The sequence below is a fragment of the Trachemys scripta genome, chromosome 2 (genome assembly GCF_013100865.1).
Source record: "Trachemys scripta elegans isolate TJP31775 chromosome 2, CAS_Tse_1.0, whole genome shotgun sequence".
NCBI lineage: Eukaryota > Metazoa > Chordata > Testudines > Emydidae > Trachemys > Trachemys scripta.
Window position 1 is genome coordinate 155,393,394 of NC_048299.1, and position 20,039 is coordinate 155,413,432.

At 58.6% G+C, this 20,039-nt stretch overlaps 1 protein-coding gene across 3 annotated transcripts in view; it reads right to left on the reverse strand.

Annotated features, from left to right (window-relative positions):
- The window catches only part of LOC117873014 (G protein-coupled receptor kinase 5-like), a 65,443-nt gene that overhangs the window by 988 nt on the left and 44,416 nt on the right, over positions 1-20,039 (reverse strand). The window contains exons 3-16 of one of the 3 annotated variants that reach the window (XM_034761971.1): positions 19,129-19,241; positions 10,577-10,654; positions 10,094-10,194; positions 9,872-9,964; positions 9,704-9,767; positions 8,835-8,975; positions 8,283-8,473; positions 7,629-7,666; positions 6,796-6,885; positions 6,369-6,577; positions 5,598-5,735; positions 5,248-5,385; positions 4,384-4,511; positions 3,547-3,815 (exon numbers count right to left, since the gene is read on the reverse strand). In XM_034761971.1, coding sequence (XP_034617862.1) covers positions 3,761-3,815; positions 4,384-4,511; positions 5,248-5,385; positions 5,598-5,735; positions 6,369-6,577; positions 6,796-6,885; positions 7,629-7,666; positions 8,283-8,473; positions 8,835-8,975; positions 9,704-9,767; positions 9,872-9,964; positions 10,094-10,194; positions 10,577-10,654; positions 19,129-19,241 — 1,577 coding nt within the window. In that variant the 3' untranslated portion in view covers positions 3,547-3,760. Of the gene's footprint in view, positions 1-3,546; positions 3,816-4,379; positions 4,512-5,247; positions 5,386-5,597; positions 5,736-6,368; positions 6,578-6,795; positions 6,886-7,628; positions 7,667-8,282; positions 8,474-8,834; positions 8,976-9,703; positions 9,768-9,871; positions 9,965-10,093; positions 10,195-10,576; positions 10,655-19,128; positions 19,242-20,039 lie in introns of those variants that run through there. The other 2 variants (XM_034761970.1, XM_034761972.1) reach the window with 2 other exon arrangements.

Consider the following 20,039-nt stretch of genomic DNA (forward strand, 5'->3'; position numbering starts at 1 on the left):
TGTCAATGAACAACACTTAGTCTGGTTTTACACCTCCTTCTGCAGCATTTGCAACTCACTCTCTGCAATCTTGGGCTGGTTCTGGAGAACTAGGAAGTGAAACCCACTGACACCAACCTGCCTAATTTCTCCCTCCAAGCTGAGCAAAATGCGTGAAGGGAACAAGAACACAACTTTTTGCAACCACTTTCTGTTTCGGTTACTGTTGGTAACGTGAGTGCAGTGGGATCAGTGGTTTTTTAAATTTGGGTTGAGACTGTCAAACAGTCTAGAGGATTTAGACACATCTTCCATTGATGCATCTAAATCTCCTGCAACATTGCACTGTTTTCCCCCTGACCTGTTTGCACTTCTAGCCAAGCAGGTTGCCAAGACCAGGACAAAGCGAGGTCCATGCCAGTCCAGCCAAGCCAATGGCTGGGACACAGACACTTCCAGAGACCAAATCCAGACCCCAACTGCTCAGCTCCAGCAATGCTCCCGGGGGCAGCCTCCCCCATGCACCATCACCCTACATTTCACCAGCACTGGCTTTTCCTTACTTTACAACCCAGCATGACCCCCAGAGCAATGACAGCCCTGTCTGCACTGGCAAAGATGGGACCCACCAGTCACCAGCGCCGCTGGTGAGAGCCGTCATGCGGACCGGGCTCAAAGCCGGGTGAGAGACGGGCCCCAGCCCAGCCTGCACTGCAGCTGCCACCGGCAGGAACTCAGCTCCCAGTTCCACCAGCGCAAACCGGACTGGGGAGGTGAAGATTCCTCCCGCACAACCACCAAGCAATCAGGAGTCCAGCCAGGCCTGGAACCCCATCGCCCCGCTGCGCTCCCAGAGATTCCCACTCCCCAGAGAAGACATGCTCACGCTGGAAGTAATTTGAACGCGGGATCTGCTGAGGTCACCACAGGCATGGCTCAGGCTCCAGCTGAGAGAGGGGAGGGGCATAAGGCTGTAATACCCTTTCTTACTACAGGGGGCAGGTGTCACTCAGACAGAAATGGCTTACCTTTGGGGCACCGCTCACAAGGTTTGCTCTGGTCAGGCCTAGAGGACCATGGCAGGGGGCAGCTTTACCCGCTGCTCTAGGCATGAAGATAGGGAGAGCTCAAGTGGGACTGCACGGCACAGCCTGCCTTTAACCTTGGTTTCCCCATCAGAGAGCCCCTCCCTTGGGACACGAGCTCCCCATGGAGCGTCTAGTTTGGATTCCGATGAGCCGAGCGGCCAGGCAGAACGCGCAGCTCCCTCGACAGCCAGGGGCTGGGGCTGGAAGAGCTGGCTACGTGCCCCGCCGGACCCCAGGGCCCTCCCCAAGGAGCGGTGAGGCTGGAGAACAGAAGGGGGTTTGTGCATTGGACTTGGAATCGGGGAGAAGCCACAAAGTGCAGCGAGTCTGCGGCTCTCGGCCTGGCAGATCTGGCCCGGCTCAGGAGTCTGCTATTGCCAGCCCCGGCTCCTGGGACAACACAGCCTCATGGGCCAGTCTCAAGCGAGGAGCCCCTTTGGCAACTACTGACCTTGGTGGGGGGAAGAGGAAGGAATGGTTTCACATAAAGAGGAATTGAAAGGGGTTTCCCCTGCCACAGCTCATGATGTTGCTAGCACCAGGCAGAGCTGGGAGCTTCCTTCCCTACAGCCCTAGGGGGGAGGGACACCAGCCACTGGGACAAGAAAGAGGGTCTTTACTCTGGCCTCAGCAGGGGAGCAAAGAGGTACCCAGGGCTGTGTGAAGACATCAGAGTCACACTGAAGTCTGAGTGAATGCTGTTTGCGTATTCAGCAACTCAGCTTGGGGGTGATCCCTGGAAATCTCGTCACTCCCCTGCTCAGAGCCCGAGTTTCTTCCGCCGGGAGCGACTCTTGCTTTAGCACCAAAACCGTTAAGAGCAGACAGATCCCCCGGCACAAGGCCGGCGCAGACCCTAAAGATAAAAACATGGCCCACATCTTGCCCAGCGCCGGGCTCCCTGCACACTGCCGGCTCCTAATGTCACACAAACGCCCGCCATGAGACAAGCAGCGCTGGGGCTCAGGTGCTATGAAAACAGATTGCCCCCCCCCCCTTCCCACTCAGCAACGACACTCAGGTCCCATCTGAGCCCACAGCACCTCCCAGCTGCCCGCGTTCCAGCCCGAAGCCAAGACGACTCCCCCCCTCGGGTCGCTCCTAGGCAAGTGGCAGCCCAGGGGCCAGTGTCCAGTGCTATGGGGGGCAGGGGGTCTTAGTCTCACCCTCTGGGCCAGGCTACAAGCCATCGTTGTAGGCTGCTAGACCCTGGGTAGGTGGCAGCTGAGGGAACCAGGAGTGACCTCCTGCTGGGCCGAGGGCAGAGGCAGGATTCAGAGGAGGACTGACTGACTCTTTGGGACACTTGATTAGAGAACGGAAGCTGCAGTGAGGAAAGCCAGAGGTGCTGGTTTTGGGAGAGGGCGAGAAGAGAAGAAGGGGTTTGGTCATTGCTCCCTTCACCAATTCTCTTCAACAAGGGGGTTTGGGTGCAACTGACTGATGGCCTTCGTGACCCCAAATTAAAAGGACCCCGGGTCCTACCCCACTCAAACAGAGCCTCCTTGCTCCCCTGGCCTGGGCTCCCCCAACCCTGCTGGTGCCCCTCAATCCCAACCCACAGCCCCCCGCTATCCCAGCCCTGGGACCCCCCCAGCTCAGAGCTTCACTGGTGCCCCTCAATCCTGACCCACAGCCCCCCGCTATCCCAGCCCTGGGACCCCCCAGCCCAGAGCTCCACTGGTGCCCCTCAATCCCAACCCGCAGCCCCGCCAGAGGGAAGCAGCAAGGTGGAGAGTTCAGTCACATGAGCACCACCTTCGGTTCAGACATTTTTGCCCTTCTTTAGCAAACCGTAACTCTGGCTTCCCCTGCGCTGGCAGGACACGGCTGGCTGAGCCCCTCTATCGGTGCTGCCGGGGGCGGTGCTAGAACAGGAAAGACCCTGCCTGGACTGAAAGGGGCCAAGCAGCTACAAGACACACTGCACACCTGCCCCCTGGTCTCTGCAGCCAGCTGGCTATGGCCAGCCCCTGTTCAGCCTGAGCAGCTAGGGGCTCCCACCCGGGCTGTGACAGGGGGGTGACACCAGCAGGGAACACCCCCTCCCTGACAGACGCAGAGTGGGCACAACGCCGACAGTGCCTCCCAGGGCAGGGTTTGCAACAGGAACCGTGGGGGCGGGGACAGAGCGGGAGCAGCTGGGAGAGGCCACCCCTGTAAGCACGGCAAGGAAGCTATTGGCAACAACGAAAGCCGACTCCACCCTCTCGCACGCACACACAGAGCAATCCAGGCTCCCTTGCGCAGTCTGTGTCTGGCTTGCGGCCGTGCCAGGGTCTGCCAACGCGATGCGCCTCCGGGAGCAGGGCTGAGCCAGCTCTGGTGGCGGTACCCAGAGGCAAGCGGATGGGATGAGGTGCAGCAAGAGTATCTGGCTCGCAGTCCTGCGGGGGGGAGAGAGGGGGGCTGCATCTTCCCACCCAGCCTCCATGAGTGACTCAGCCCAGCAGGGCAGGGTGATGGAACAGCCCCTCACCCCAGCTCTGGCTCCAACAGCCTCAGCTTCACATCCACGGTAACCCTGAGAAGGCAAGGACGGCAGCTCCACGGGCGGGCTCCGGGTCGGGGCTCTGGGCCTGCCCATGCTGGCTCTAATGGAGCAGGGTCTCCATGGTAGAAGGGGGGTCAGGAAGGTGCCTGTGCTATGGCCCGGCCTTGGCAGGCGGAGTTGGCCGTGGGAGGATGCGAGTTCACGCCCGCTGTGAGGTTGGAGTGTGTGTTGGTGCTGATGGTGTAGTCAGCCGGCTGTGGGGGAGACAGAGGGGGACAGCGGGTCAGACAGGGGCTCAGCCACTCCCACCTGCAAGCTGTGGGTTCCCCCATGATAGGCCTGGCCAGGAAGGCAAGGGACAGGGGAAGGGATACTGGAGAAACGCCAGGACGTCTGCAAGGGCAGCAGCTCAGGAGCACACAGTAGGGCAGAGACACCTACCCAGTGAGCGAGGTCTCAGAGCTGGCCACGCGCCCAAGCCCTTCATACCAACGGCACAGAAACCAGGCTGGGCCGACGTGGGCCAAAGGCGTCCACACAGCTGACGGGGGGTGTTACGGGCCAGTCTCAGCCATGAAAGGCCTTCTGCCAGAGCCTGGCCAGCTGACTCCAGCTGGTCTGAGGGGGCATTCGCTTCCCCTGGGTCGAAGCAGGTCAGAGCGAACCAGCCTTGGCTGGAAGGGCTGGCTGAAGGCAGGCGTGGAACTGGGCCGTCTCCAGCGCCTGCTGCAGTGCATGGGGGAACCCCAGCTGGGCCAGGGTCCCAGACCAGGGCAAACGCCTCAGGGAGTGCAGACAGGACAGACAACAGGCCTTACATGCCGCCGGAAGAGCCGTTGAAGCAGGCTGCGCTTGGGGGGCTCGGGGAGCTGCTTCCAGTCCAGATCCGGGGAGCGCATCCCATTTGGTCCAAACACATTCAGGTCTTTAAAGCACTCGGTCTCGATCATCTGGGAAGAGGCACACAGGGGACAGCTCAGCGGGAGGCACCCGAGGCCACAGGGAGCCCAGAGATGGGACCGTCCCCCAGGCGATCAGAGACAGGCTCCCTGGGGAGGGCACTCTCCCTGTGCCTCTGGGAGCAGGGGGCTGGCCAAGCCGGATGCTCTGGGGTGCCAGCACACTGGCGCTACCATCCCTGGGAACCAGCAAGAGGAGGGACAGCCCCAAGCCCTGGAGCTAGGGCAGGATCGGTCTCTTCTTTGTATTCCTCAGTTTAAGCCATGGGGCTCCTGCCCCTCCTCCTGGGGCAGCTCCCTCCTGCTGGGTCACCCTGAGCTCCATTCCCACGCACCCTCCTCAGGGCTTGCAGCTGCAGGGCAGAGGCCTGGATCCCAGCTAACCCTGGCTTTGCCCCAGCCTGGTTTCTGGTGGGATGGGGCAGAGGTCCTCCCAGACCCTGGCATGGGGCCCAGCTGCCCAAGAGGGAAGCCCACCACCCGTCCTGCACACCCTGGCATACCCCACAGCCCTGGCACGGAGGCAGAGGGCTCAGCCATCAGGGCACCAATCTTCCTCTGGGGAAAACAGACAGGCCAGAGCCCCCAACCAGCGACATGGACTCAGCCTCCCTCCTTGCCAGCGGCTGTGCCAGAGAGCGGCATGGGGGGCACTGTCTGCAGGGACACACAGTGGGGTGACGGAGGAGTTTGGCCTTTATGGCTGCAGAGTCCCCCCGCCCCTTACCTCATTCTGCCAGGGGATAGAGACGCTGCCCGTGGCAAATTTGGCGTAGAAATCACTGTCCGTTTGGTCCAGGTTGACACCCTTGACGGTGGAGAACTGCTCGATGTCCAGCACGTCCTTGCAGTACACGGCCCGAGGCTGCAGGGCCCATGGAGAGGCTCAGCATGGGGCAGGGGATTGACCGCCCCCAGCATGCTCCAGGGCCCACTCCCCTGCTGCTAGTGGCCCTGGGCTGGGAAGGTAGCCCCCTCAGACTCAATGTGCACCCACTGGAGGATCAGCCCATCACCACTGACCCAGCACTGACTTGTGGCCCTTCCGCCCCCACCCTGCCCCTCCTGGGCTCTTACATCTGGCACAAACGACGGCTTTATGACCCCGGCCTCCAGACGCTTGAAGTTGATGGTCCTGAAGAACGGATGATGCTTCACCTGGGCGGCCCCGTCCTCCCCGCAGCCCAGTCGCTGCTTCGGGTCCTTGGTCAGGAGCTGGGGAGACAGGGACCAAGGCCCAGTGGTCACATGCAGACTGAATGCAGTGCAGTGGGCTAGATAGAGCGGGCAGGCGCTGCCCCCACAGCCAGGTGCACAGGAGAGCACTGGGGCTGGGGAGGAGCTTAGTACAGATAGTGGCACCCCCAGACCCCAATGAGCCCAGAGCCCCAGCGTGCCGGGCGCTGTCCCCAGTGAGATGGTCCCTGCCTGGTGAGTTCACGCTGCACTGACAAGAGACTCATCACCCTCCATTCACAGAAGGGCTGGGGCTGTGTCCACACGTCGAACGCAGCAGCGACGTCCTCCCACAGCTGTAGCCAACCCACCTCCTGGTCGAGGGAAGAATTTGACCCAACGCTGTTTATCTCAGGGGGTGGGTCAGCAGAATTGTGGGATTTCCTCTCAGCGCTTCCCCTCTTCCCCAGAGCTAGAAGCTGGGTAGTGTCTGCAGTTGAGAGCAGCAGCAGGCTCTAGACTGTGGGCCTGTGGGGTCAGGGAGGAGTCACATACACAGAAACCCCGAGGGAGCAGGCCTGGGCACCCCTGCTGCAGGCGCCGGCCCCCACTGCGGACAGACAGGCCTTACGGGATGGGCACAGGGCCCGGCGGCTCCAGCTGCCAACTCACCATCTTGCAGATGGCCTTGGTGTCCTCGGTGAACTTGTCAGAATACAGCTCCTGCTCCTCCTGCACCCGCTTCTCCACCTCCTCCCGCTTCACCCTCTCCTTGCGGGCGCGGAACGGCGACTGCCCCTCGATCATCTCATAGATTAGGCAGCCCAGCCCCCACCAGTCTGGGCTGAAGGTGTAGCGCTCATTGTTAATCACCTCTGGAGCTGGTGGGGCGAGAGCAGGGGGCAGCCCTCAAACAAACCCCATTCGGAATCACCCACCAACTCCCAGCCAGGCCCCGAGACCAGGCTGCCCACAGGTGGGAGAAAGGCCCCGCCGCAGAGCACAGCCGTCCTGCCTAGCGGCTTCCCCCTTGACCCTAGCACCTGGCCCAGTGCTCTGGGTTCCAGCTGCCCCTGGCAATGGCAGCCCCGACACTTACCCATGTAGCCAACGGTCCCGACGCGGCCACGGATCATCTCGCCCTCCGGAATCTTAATGGCCAGCCCCAGGTCCGAGATCCGAATGTGTCCTGCCACGGGAGGGAAATCAGAAGGCTCAGCGGTGGGACTGCCCACTACCCCCACTCCATCTGGGGTTCCCAGCTCCATGGGCCTGCCGCTTCCCTTCAGCAGGCAGCCCTTCGGGGACTGAGGCATCAGCTGCTTGGGCTAGTCTAAGGAGATGGGTTTAGGGAAAATCATCCCAGAGGGGAACAGAGGGAGCCACTGACCTCAGATGCAAGGCAATGCATGCGACGTCTCTCCCAAAGGAGGCAGATCGGCCCCTCCCATCCCAGAGCATGGCACCACCTCTACCCTCAGCAACAATGAAATGCAGCCACCTCTGGGGTGAGAGCAGCAGCCCGGGGCTGGGTGGGGAATTCCAGCTCAGCACCCCCTTGTGCAGCGCAGACACTATTCTCAGAGGGGCATCTCGGGTCTGATGCCCAGAGCCTGAAGCCGTCCCCCCCACAGCAGGAGTCTCCCCCTTCACCCTGACATGAACGTGGATTCCCGGGCTGCTCCGTCTCGGGCGCCCCCCTCCAGCTGGCGCTCTGCTGAGCCCAGCTCATGGGGTGAACCGTACCAGCCGGGGCAGGAGGGAGCCCGTCCCCTGCCCTGGGAGGTGACTCAGGGCTGGGGCCAGCCTGGGTGGAAGTGAAGAGAGTCAGAGCCATGCAGCAGCCAGGAGGGGCCAGCTGGGCTCCCGCTCCCAGCAGCCTGGGAAGGGGCCATGTAGAGACTGGCATCCCCCTGGGCATTCCCCACTCACCGTCATCATCCAGGAGGATGTTCTCCGGCTTCAGATCCCTGGGGAGGAGAGACAGGCCCGGCTCAGAACGAGACAACCGGGACAGCCCAGGCTCGGCTACGTCCGCACGTGCTCCCTGGTTCTGCCTTGCAGCGCATGCCCGCTGGGGCTCACTAGCTCATCTGAGTGCGCTGGGGGACCCAGTGAGCCACTCGGACACTGGTGGTCAGCGTGGTGTGGGAGCTGGGTCTCACGGCCCAGGCCGTGAGGATGGGCTAGATCCTAGTCAGTGAAGAGGGAGGACATGGCCCAGCATCTTGTACCAGGAGCACAGCCCCGAGGCCTGGGGAAAGCCATGGCCCGGCAGTGTGCAGAGCCTGAAAGGACAGGCGCAGAGCAGCACAGGGAAGGGGAGGCCCGGGGCCGGCACACAGAACTCCCCAAGTGCCTGCCCAATCAGGAGGTGCCCTGTAGGGAGCGATCCTGCCCAGCCCCTAGCATGTGGAGAGAGGGACGGACTCACTCGGGGACTATCTCCTCCCTGGGTGAGCAAGTGCTCAGTAGCGGGACAGGGCATGCTCCCGACCCCACAGCCCGGGCACTGCCTGGAGGCGGACACTGGCACTGCACAGCTCTTGTGGGGAGCCATGGATGGCCCGAGTCAGGCCCGCTCACCTGTAGACAATGCCCTCCTGGTGCAGGTGCTGCAGCCCGCAGCAGAGCTCGGCGGCGTAGAAGATGACGCGTTCGTCTTCGAAGCCGGGGTTGCCCATGTTGTAGATGTGGAACTTGAGGTCGCCCCCATTCATGATGGTCAGCACCAGGCAGAGCGCGTCCTTTGTCTCGTAGGCGTAGGCCAGGCTGACCTGCGAGAGCACCCCGCCCCCACCAGGCAGCGTCAGAGCCGGCACCCTTGGCACAGCCAGGACTCAAACAGCTGTCGCCATGGCTGCATCAGGTTGTACGGACCGGAGGGCACAGGGGAGCATGCCAGCTGGGTCCCCATGGCACTCCCCTTCTGCGTGCTTCACTTCAAACCCAGCCACCCCTTTACAAACACCACCAGTCCCAACCCACGTGATGACTAGTGGGATGTATCCATCCCACTAACACCCAGCGGGGTCCCCCGCAATGGCCAGCTCCAGGGAGAAGGGCTCTCAAACTGTCCCGGAGCCAGAGGAGGGAGCAAGCAGCAGCACCAGGCAGGGCTGGGAGAGTGACACTCACCACAAACCTGCTGTTGACTTTCTCCAGGATCTGCTTCTCGTTCAGGGCCATGGCCTCCCCTTTCCGCTTCTTGATCCGCTTCTTCTCCAGCTTCTTGCAGGCGTACATCTTGCCTGTTGCTCGAACCTGGCAGGCACAGACCTGGAGGCATGCACACAGCACGGCGTGAGGAGGCCAGGAAAGGCAGCGCCTGGTGCTTGGGAGAAGGGACTGGACTAGCTGGAGGAGAGCCCTGGGCCAAGGGCCTGGGATTATCCTTCCAGGCATGACCAAAGCCACGTCTCTGTCCAGAGCCATCAGGAGAACGGAGTCTTGGGCAATGACCTGGCTTCCTGATCCCGTCTGGGCGAGAGGCAAGGGGGCTTCCCCCAGGGGATTGTGGGTTTTCCTGGCCGGCAGCAAACTGATTTATCTGCTCCAATTGTCTTTACAAAGCTCCTCTGTGTCTGGCCTCTCAACTCAGCCAGCCCCAAGCAGCCCCCCTGCCACACAAAGCCAGCCCAGGAGCCAGCCAGCAGGGCCCATCTGCACGTCCCCATCGGCTAGCCCCAGGCTCCTCCATGGAGGGTGGGGACAGACAATGCCCTTGTGCCCATCCCTCACCACAGGGCTGTGCTCACATACTGGCCTCTCAGAGCCTGAATGACCTCATTTCTGGGCGAGGTCCCCCTCAGCCTGGCAGACAGGCCCCTGCCCAGTGCTCCTGGGGCTAGCAGTGCTTGGAGACCAGGGCCTCACCCGCTGGTAGCATTGCCCAGGCTGGTGCTGCCATCAAAGGGGATTATTTTACACAGAGGCTAGAGAGCCTGTGCCACACACCAGGGAAACCAGCCCTTGCCCAGCCCCCCTCTCCGGCAGCACAGCCCTACCTCTCCAAAGCCCCCCTTGCCCAGGATCCGGTATTGCCGGAAGGTGTCCTTGGTCACCGACTGCCTGAAACGATAAAGCCACGAGGCGTGTTTAAGGCCCATGAGACCCCAGTTCAGCTCAGTCGAATGCAGCCCGGAGACAGGCTCGGCCAGGCAGCCCTCACTCACCTTTCCAAGTACTTCCACTGCAGGAACCGGTCAAAATACATGCTGTCCCGATAGTCGGCGAAGGGTGCGCCGCTCAGGTACTCGTGCATAGGGCTGGGGGAGAAAAGGGGACGTTAGCTCTGCTCTCCCGGCTGTCCCACTGGAGGACCCCTCTCCAGCCCCACGAATCATGGCCACGCTATATCATGCGTAGCACCGCTAAAGGCCAGGCCCAGTACTCACTGCAGGCAGCTGCTGAAGAGGTCTTTACAGGCACTTTTCTGCAGGTTCTCCATGCACTGGTTCATGAGGGCCTGGCTGATTTCCGGCATGTAGTCTGAAGACTGAGGCGAAAGGAGAGCACGGCAGGTCTGAATCCTGGCTGATGTCCCCAAGCCCAGCCAGCTCCCCACCTGGATGTTTTCCACTTACCTGATTGATTCTTGGGTAGGAATCATGGGAGATCCCAAGCTCCCTTGCCCAGCCCTAGGCAGTCCAGGGCCTTACTAGGCTCCTAGCACCTTGTCTAGCCCAGCAAGAGCAGTGTGAGAGAAAGTGCAGCTGAAACCCTGTTCTCCAGCAGGGACGCAGACCTGCATCTTCTCCATGCTGCCAGCAAGGGGCACCCTCCCCTCACAGACACACTTGCCTCTGGCCAGCCTCTGCCTGTCTCCTTCCCTTGTGCTCACGCTCAGAGGGCGCATGGGGGACTGGGCACAGACTCACCTCGCTTTTAAAGAACCTTCGGATGATCTCGTCGCCCATCTCCTTGCGTCGCTCATCCGGGGAGAGCTCGTAATCGATCTGGGCGGAGCAGAAAGGAGCGTCAGACTGAGCTGGGCTGGATGCTCCATTGGTCATTGCTCTGCAAGGCCTGGTGCATTTCAGCACCACTCCAGCCTTGGCAAGGAGAGGCGCATCCCTCTGCCAGCCCAGGAGGCCCCTCGGCACACCTGGGTTCGCCAGACCCAGACAGGCACAGCCCAGAGCGGTGAAACCGGCCCCAAGTCCCCACATGCTCTCCCCCAGCAATGGGCAAAGCAGGGCTCTGAGCATGGCAGGGCTCTGCCTTTTCACCACAACATCAACTCCCATGGGTGAGGGAGTCGCCAAGGCAGACACTGTGTTGGTTCCACACCTCTGCCTCCCATTGCCGGAGAGCCTCCCGACAGAGGAAACGCTTCCCCTCCAGCCCTTACATCAGGACCTGGCCTTGGAGACCAGATTGGATGGCCTGGGACTCCTCTCCCCACCCCAGCACAGACATGCCAGCTCCACCCTGTAGGCCACATGCTGCCCTTGATCCCAGGGGAGCTGGCACCAAGCAGGGTCTCGGCGGCTGAAGCGGCCAACAGCATTACAGAACTGGGCTGCAAAGGGATTTCAGCACCAGGCCCGGTGCTGCCCTGCCCCAGCTATCCCAGGGCCAGCAGGCCTGGCCTGACTTTTCTCGCCCTTTGTGCTGGAGCTCTGCCGAGACGCTCTCCCCCCTGCCTGGCCACGACACCCCTTGCTAGCTCAGGCCTGCCTGCCACGGTCTTGGGACAGGCTCTGTGCAGCGCTCACACTCCCCAGGTACAGACCCTGCCCCTGTGCTGGGCACCATGGGGGCTGAGGCTGCAGCTCACGGGATCAGCATCTATTTGCTTGCCCTGGCATCATGGCTGGTTCCCCAGCTGGCTCCCGGGTGACCTGGGCACCCCTACAGATCCTGACTGCATTTACCTGCGCGACGTTACTGTCAGCGAGTGTTGATGCTTGTGGGATTCTGCCCCATGCTCAGAGCGACCGGCACTGGGCTAACCGTCCCCTCCCTGTAGTACAGCTCCCTGGACAGGCAGGAAGCCGGCATGATGGGGGGGGGGGTATATAGCCAAATGTTCCCACCCACCAGCCAAACAGAAGGAACAGCTGTGCGGACAGTGGGAGCCATTTATAACCAAACAACGAGCAACTGCCTGCGAAGGCGGGGGAGCCCCTGGCCGGAACAGCCTGGCCGTGGGGAGAGCTAACATGACACATTGCTCGGGGGGGATTCACCCACGCTGTGCTGACCCCTGGGCTCTGCTAAGCACTCGCTGGTAGGCCTCCCGGACACAGCTCCAGGCAGAGCAACACAGGAGAGCTGGCTTTGCTCGTCTTCCCCCTGGGCCAGAACAGCTGCAAAGCAAGCGGGCACAGACCCTGCCTGGGCTCGAAAACCACAGTCACCCCCACCACAGTGCTTGTTAGGCAGCAATGGACCCTGCCCGAGAGACCCCTGCTCTTCCGGTGGCCCACCCTGGTGCTAACACCGACACTAACGCCTGCAGGGCCTGAACTGGCAGAGAGCAGGGGACGGGCTCCCAGACACAGGAGCAGCCAGGCTTTTTGGCCAAACCCTCATTAAAAAGCCAACCACACCAGGAAAAACCTACCCTGGGCCAAGCGCCCGGACAACCTCCCCGGCGTCTCCTTCCCGCTTTGCTCCTGTTGGCATGGGGCCCCTGCAAGCCCCTCCCGGCATTCCTCCCCGTTTTCCACCTCCCTGCCCAAGCCACCCCATTGGGTGTCGGCGGTTTGTCTTCCTCCAAGAGCCACGCTCTTCTGCTATTAAAATCTGACCTGCCTCTCCCTCGGCCAATGTTTTGGGAACTTGGCCGGGCGCTAGGAGACAGAGGACACAGGAACGACCCCCAGCGGCAGGGATGAGCAGCAGGCGAAGGGTTCGTTCAGAACTCACCTCTCGCATAGGGCAGCAGGTATGAAGCTGGCTAAGCACCCAGTCCCCTAATAAAGGGGGGCTGGGAGGTGAGCCAATCAGGGAAATAAATGGAGCAGGTGCTCAAAACCATCCCAGGCTTCGGCCGCCTTGAACAGGAAGGACGGAAATAGGCTCTGGAGGGCCGACATAGCGGGGATGGCTCACGGGTCGCCCTCATTCTCAAGGCTCAAGTGACATCTGTGTTTTCCTTAATAAAAAGGCCACTGGATGACAGCCATGAGAAACAAACAGGCTGGAATGTCCCATGAGAAGCTGCATAAGCCTCTCCAAGCCAGCCCTGAACCGGAGTGCTGGCTGGGAGCTCTCCTTCCAGGGCAGCTCCGGCAGGACCACTGAGGCCCCGAAAAGCTAGGGAATGGGAGGGGCCGTAAAGCGACCAGGGACCAAGCTGGTTACCTTGTCCACTTTGCCGAGACAGGATACAGTGAGAGCAGGTGGCAGGGACAGCCCCCGCTGTCCCCATGACTCAGGGTGTTGTCCATAGCCCCACTTTACAGATGGGGAACTGAGGCACTGATCGGTTAAGTGACAGGACCCAAGATCACACAGTGATTGAGTGGCAGAGTTTGAAATAAAACCTAGTGGCTTCACATCTGTCCTAGCCACTAGGCCACATTTCCTCCCAGAGTAGGAAATAGAACCCAGGAGTCCAGACTCCCTGGCCCCTGCTCTAACCTACTAGACCCCAATTCTGCTCCTATAGCTGGGGACAGCATCCAGCCCCCCTTCTCTCCGTTCCAACTCACTAGACCCCACTCCCCTCCCAGAGATAGAGACAGAACCCAGGAGTCCTGACTCCCAGCCCCCACTGCTTTAATCCACTAGAGCCCACCTCACTGGGGAGGACGACCTGCCAGGTCAGCGATTCATCCATGGACACAAAGCAAGTTCAGCAACTCTCAGAGCCATATGTGGCCCCAGGCCATTTCCCTCCCCACCTTTGACATTTCCCGCTAGCAGCCAGCCTTGTAAAGAGAGCAGCACGTAACACACCCCAGCACCACCAACAAGCCAGCACAGCCTGCAAGGGCCCCCGGGCACGCAGCCTCTGAGAGTCAACATGCCAAGAAAAACACACTCCGTGAAGAGACACCAGGCCATTGGCACCCGGCAAGGATGTGCGCAGAGACAGCTAGCAATCACAGAGCAAGTCCCCGGGGACCGCGCTACAGGGTGGATCCCACGTGCCCTCAGTAATGTCACAACAAGACAAGAGCAGGGCTGTGCAAAGGGGCTGTGGAGATCGCTCACAATTGGAGCTAGATGGCAGCACGCTGCAGGGGTCCCGGATGAGACCAAAGCATCGCAGTTTATCTTTCCTTCAGAATAAAGAGAAGCCTGCCCCTGGGATCGGGACCCCACAGCACAGCCTCAAACACACTGCAGCGTTATACATTGCAAGTCTTTCCCCTTTGCAATATGCCAAACTAGATCAGTGGAGCATCCCGTAGTGTCCAATCCCTGATGCCTTCCAAGGCAGGTGAAACCTCACTCCTCCACCTGTGCAAGCAGCGAGCTGGGAGTGAAAATGCTTTCCTGATCCCCACAGCCCCCGGGGATCTGACAGGCAAGCTGGGCTCCTTCCATCCCACTCAACACCACCAGCAACAGAGGCTCTGCAGGCCAGGCTAGGTCAGGCCCTCAGCAACTGCTGTGGAACCAGTTTGCAAACTGGGGGTGCCCGGTCTTTGACAATGAGGTTGCAGAGGCCTATTGGGGGCAGAATCAGGGCTGCAGAGCCTGTATTCCAGCCGGACCGTCAGCGCCAAGAGGGGAGTGTGTGGAGGGACAGCTGGAAGAGCCGTTTCACAGCTAGACCAAACCCATTTCATCAGGGCTCCCAAGCACATTTTAGAGACTAGCCTCACTTTAAACTTTCCTCAGCAAGTAACCCGACTGCACTAGCTCGAATGCTGCTACAGGAAAGTCCAGCCTCTGCCTTGGGGCCAGGAAGAGGGGCTCAGGAATCCAGCTCAGGCCTGGACGACACACACAGCTGCTCAGGTTTACCTCACAGAACAATTTCACGCAAAGCAAGTGAAACCGGTGCCAAACCGTGTGTGGACAAAAATGTCAATTTAATCCTGTTTCTAACAAGTTAGCCTGAAGTGGTAAATTTCCAGGCACAAGCTAAACTGAAATACCCAGTTTTAAGCTCGCATCAGTGTGCGCACACTGGGGCTCGCCCAGGTTTGACTAAACTGGTTTTTAAACAGACCTGAGTTTACCCGAGTGCGCCGTGTGTTTTGACAGAGCCCCCACAACTGTAAATCCACCAGTAGAGCAAGCAAATGACACACACTGGGCATTAAAACCCCCTCAGCACTGCTCCACATCCCCACCTCCTCCGTGCTGGCTTGGGATTTGAGGTTGCAATTTTTCTGCCCACCCATCTCCTCTACCCACTAGGCGCAACGCAGTGGCAGAGTTACGCTCTTCTAACCTGACAGAGATCTTGTAAGCCAGGCGGGACTTTACGCCACCCCCGAGTGTCCTGGGGTCACTTGAAACCCACCAGCAAGGACTCAAAAAAATATTTTTTTTTCTTGAATCACTGGAAAGAAAAAACTACAAGGCAGGTAGGTGTGAGCGGGAGACAGCCTAACCAGTGTCTTTAATGCACTGCCTTTCTCACCTGGCTTCTCTGGAGCCATCACTGCTGGCCCTCCTTACAGCTTGCCTCCGCCATGAGGCCTACACCACACTCGACTATGGCTAGGCAACTGCTGAGCTGGGTCTGCTGCCCGGGACATGTGTCACCTTGTGCTCCCCATGTGGTCCCTCATCACCTGGTTAGATGGTAGGAGCTGTAGGGCAGGAACTGCCTGCGTGTGCTCTGTGTGTCCCCCTCCCCGGCACAACGCCCCCCCCTGCCCATCACAAACACAACTAGAGACTGGACACTGGTTTCTTTACTGGGACCGTCTGCACGGAGACGGCGCTTTGAGCGCGCTCCCTGAGCTCACGACAGAACTCCAAGCATGCAGAGCCACACAGCCCCCTGGTGTGACGCCAGGCTGCATGGCTTGGGAGGTCTGCAACAGCAGCACAGACCAGGAGCCCTCCCAGGAAGAGAAATCCCACTGCTGTGCGGAGGGGTTAGCCCCTGTTCACAGGCTTCTTACAGACAAGCAGGGCATTGGGGAGGCTTTCCAGAGCTGTTAGCAGTTGCTGCGGTCATTAGCTTCTCTGTAATTTCCAACATGCCTGGAGGGCCCTGAGAGCGCTCTGAACAATGACGTGCAGACCGCAAAGGGCTGGGGTGCCCGTAATCCCAGCCAGGAAGCCACACGCCCTTTGCATATTGCTGCCAGGGCCAGGCAGGGACATTTCCAAGTGAAATGAGACCAGCCTACACACAGACACTCAGGCCGGTGGAGAGGGGCTGCCCCCACCCGGCCCTAGACACTGCTCTGGCAGCACCCAGGGTCCAGGAAGTGGCCAGAAGAGAATTTTCCCCAAGTTCAGAAGCATAGGGGGCATCTCTATGATGCTGTGCTCAAAGTCGCCTTCCCCCCGGGCCGGGCCAAACCGAATCTGACCTCATCACTGCACCAAACAGCAGCTGGGAGAGAGCACACAGGACTCAGAACCCACCCGACGCCAGAGAACTGTAGCCCACCCACCAACACCCGCCAGACCAAGGTCAGGGAGCCAGAGACCAGGGGCATCCAGATGCAGCCCTTCCAAGACAGAGCTCTCAAGTTCAGGAGGGGATTCCAGAGCCAGGATTGGAGCCCTAAACCAGCCTGGAGTTATCCCAGGGACTGTCTCTCCCAATCCATAGAGAATGGATGGAGCGGGCCAGAGTCTGTGAGGCTTCTCCAGTTCAGTTTCTACAGCGTGCCCAGACTCAGTGACCCCACGTGAGCCTCAAAGGGACTCTGCCTGCTAACTGAGCCAAGCATTCCTCACTCTGCCAGCTCAGACAACAGCATAAAGCAATATATGAGCTGCCTACAGTGCCCTACAAGACAAAAAGATGCCCATTCTATCAGCTGGGTGGGAGATGGATTCCCCAAGCAGAGGGCCCTTCCCTGTCTATAGCTAACCACATGCATTAGAACCAGGGCAGAGGCTTGTGACTTAGCCAAGAGGCCTAGTTCTCCAGCATGATAGCAAGAGAACTGTCTGATAATGTAGCCATCACCCTGGAACACAGCGATGCTTAAACATGGTCAGCCTTGTCAGCCACTGGTGTTGGAATGCAGGGGCTGCTCGTGGTGTGAAAGAGGAGAGACTGCTTCTAAAGCAGCCCAGACTCAAACAATCTGGAGCTTTAGAGACTGAAATCACAGCTGGGTCAAGAACAGGGACAAATTTCACCAAGACTTAAGTAAAAATTTTCTCCTCTCCATTTTTACTGGTGAAATTTGGATGTGAAATTTTATTGAAACATCAGAAGTTACACGCTTCACGTCACAAAATCTAAATCACCTCCTTGAATTGCAACGAATGAGGGGCCAGGGCAGACTCTAGGTGTGGAAGGCGGCGCACATACGTGTGAGGCTGGTCAGGAGGAAACGTGGTGTTGCTCTGTCAGCCCACAAGAGAGGCAGGAGAGAAGGAGGGGATTAAAGGGAAGGACAGTGGTGGAAGGAGGAGCTGGAACATCCTGCAGAATTTTACTAGCTGGAGACAATAGGGTTTGTATCTGGAGACATGGAAGAGTCCCAGTAGGTACCTACCTGTACTTACCAGCAACCACCAGATCAACTTTGGTTGGAGGAGTTTTATTTAATTGACTTAGATGGGCAAAAATTTTTTTTTTTTTTTAAATCTTCCATAAGCTCAAAGAGCCTCACACAAACCCAGGATTGTTTTTCAGGCATGTGTTTCCCATTAAACACCCATATGACTGGATCGGCCTTTCTGCCACTCAGATGCATCAAGACTATGCAAAAAAAGAAAAATGCTTAAGTTTTCGTACACCAGCTTGAATTGCTGGCAGGACTGGCTGCTTCCTTCAACACAGAGCGAGATTTTCCCCTGACCCAAACCAAATGGGACTAAGCAAACTCCTCTCAGTCTGAAGGGCAAAAGCTCCCTCAGTTATATAAACAATTTGGTAATGGGAAACACAGATCATTCTAGGAGGCTTACGTTTTCTATTAAACAGCATCTAAAATTGCCTCCTGGCATCAGAAGAGTCTAACAGCAGATGCACATGGATTTCAGATCAGAACTTCAAGTTAGCTAAGGAAAAAAGCCCAAATCTTCTGGTGTGACCCAGAGTGAAACCAAGCCCTGCTGGACAGACCATGCTTCCAGAACCAGGAAACCTTCAAGGGGAAAAACAAAAAGCCCTTGAGAACGCCAAGATATGATTTCACTAGGAGGCCTGACTGAAGTTACACGTTATCTGGATGGAATTTTTGCACAGTTGCCTTAGAAAGGGCTGTGAAACGCACTGGCCCCATAGCACTGGTGCTAAGGGTGCACTTTAGCTATTTCATTTTCTCCTGCATCTAAGAAGCACCTGTCCATCACCACCTAACAATCCAACAACAGCGAAAGAACATAGATGAAAGGCAAGTGACCTTTTCTCCCTCATGGAAACATCCTAGTGAATGCCATAGGAAATCACCACCTCTATGGAGGCTGGTATTTACAAAGCCATTTGAACAGCAAGAGAGAAGCTTGGAACCCTCCTACAGAATTCAATGGCAGATATTCTCTATGGCCCCATTCAACCATAGGTGTCTAATTAAAGCACAAGAGTCATCCCCAAGTCCCGCACAATTGGGCCTGCATAGTTCTGCTGTAGAATTCAATAGGATGGTTCAAAAGATCCTCATTTGAGCAATTTCCAGTCCCTGTGAAGCTGTGCGGGACGTTTCCATAGGACTGTTCTGATCAGGAGCTATATGCCCAGTGCAGGGTGGGTTTTCTGTCTCACTGCACATGTTCCTGAGAGACTTCCAGCTCCCAGAGAGATCAGTTATTGGCAGAGCCAATGCTACATGGGAATTCCCACAGCCCGTACCACACACCCCCATCTAGCACACCCCTACATCCACTTTCCCCTTTCCTTTGGAATCCCATTGCTTTCCATTTGCTGCATCCCTTCTCACCCCCCGATGGCGCAAATGCAGGGCTCCCTACACTCCATATATTACAATGTCATTCCACCTGCCAGGGCCGGCTCCAGCTTTTTTGCCGCCCCAAGCAGCGAAGGGGGAAAAAAAAAAAAAAAAAAAAAAAAAAAAAAGGCAGATTGAGTTGCTGCCAAAGAGGAAGACAGGGAGTGAAGGAACCACGGCCAAATTGCCGCCAAAGACCCAGACATGCCGCCCCACTAACGGATGGAGTGCCACCCCTTTCTATTGGCCACCCCAGGCACCTGCTTCCTTCGCTGGTGCCTGGAGCCAGCCCTGCCACCTGCAATCGTACAAGACAGACATCCCTCCTGCCACGATCCTTCCAAAACCAGCAGGTTGCCCTGGCTTCAAACTGCACCCGACCCCAGGAGCACCAGAGTCCCCGGGCTGCTGGTGACTAGCGGGGCTCTTACCACAGCATCAAGGAAGTGGATGCAGCGCTGCAGCTCTGGCCGCCTCTCGCAGAACTGACGGAAGAGCAGCCGGCCGATGGGCTGCTTGTCACACAGGCTGCTGTAGTCCCTTTCTGGAAAAGAAAGCCAAGGATGAGATGGAACAGAAGCACGGCTCACGACCGTCCGCATCCATACCGGGCCATTCCGCAGACACTGCCCTGTGCTGCGCCCCAGAGACCATCTTGTGGGCAGATGAGCCCTCCCAGCCCGTAACTCTCCACAGCTCTGTTCCCAAATGACTGGGTTCTGCAGATCACTGATGAAGGAGGCACACAGCTCTGGAGAGAAGCGCTTCTTTAGAGCACTGCTGCATCAGGCAACAGTGCAACCAGGCCATGGGATGAGAGCCACTGCCCTGCTTCTGAAGTACCACTGGCCACTTCCCTGCGCACACTTGGATCACCGTTCGAGCTGGTGGACACTGGGCAGTGGATCGGTAGATGGGGAGCATTGCAGCTGGCTGGCGGGTCACACAGAGCAGCTGATTTCAGCCCAGATCCAGCCGGTAACTCTGCAGGTGAACTCCTGCGCTGAGGCAGAGCCATAGGGACGTCCATGGGGCTCTTCCCAGGCCCGAGGATCCATCCACACAGAGTCACCGGACTTGGCTCATGAACAGTATTTGTCTGTTGGCCACTGTGCAGCCTCCTGCTGCGAAGGCTCTGAAAGCAGCCCCCGAAGCAGGAAGCTTCTCCCCCAACCAGCAGGGCTCAGAACACCTGCATGTTGCTGCCTTGGTTAAAGGAACAGACGGGCAAGAGTTAAACGCTGGCTTGCACAAACCGCACCTGTTGCCTTAGCTGAAGTCACTGGAGCCGACACTGCATAGCATGGCTGGGATTTCTAGCTCCTCAAGACAGTGTGTGCCC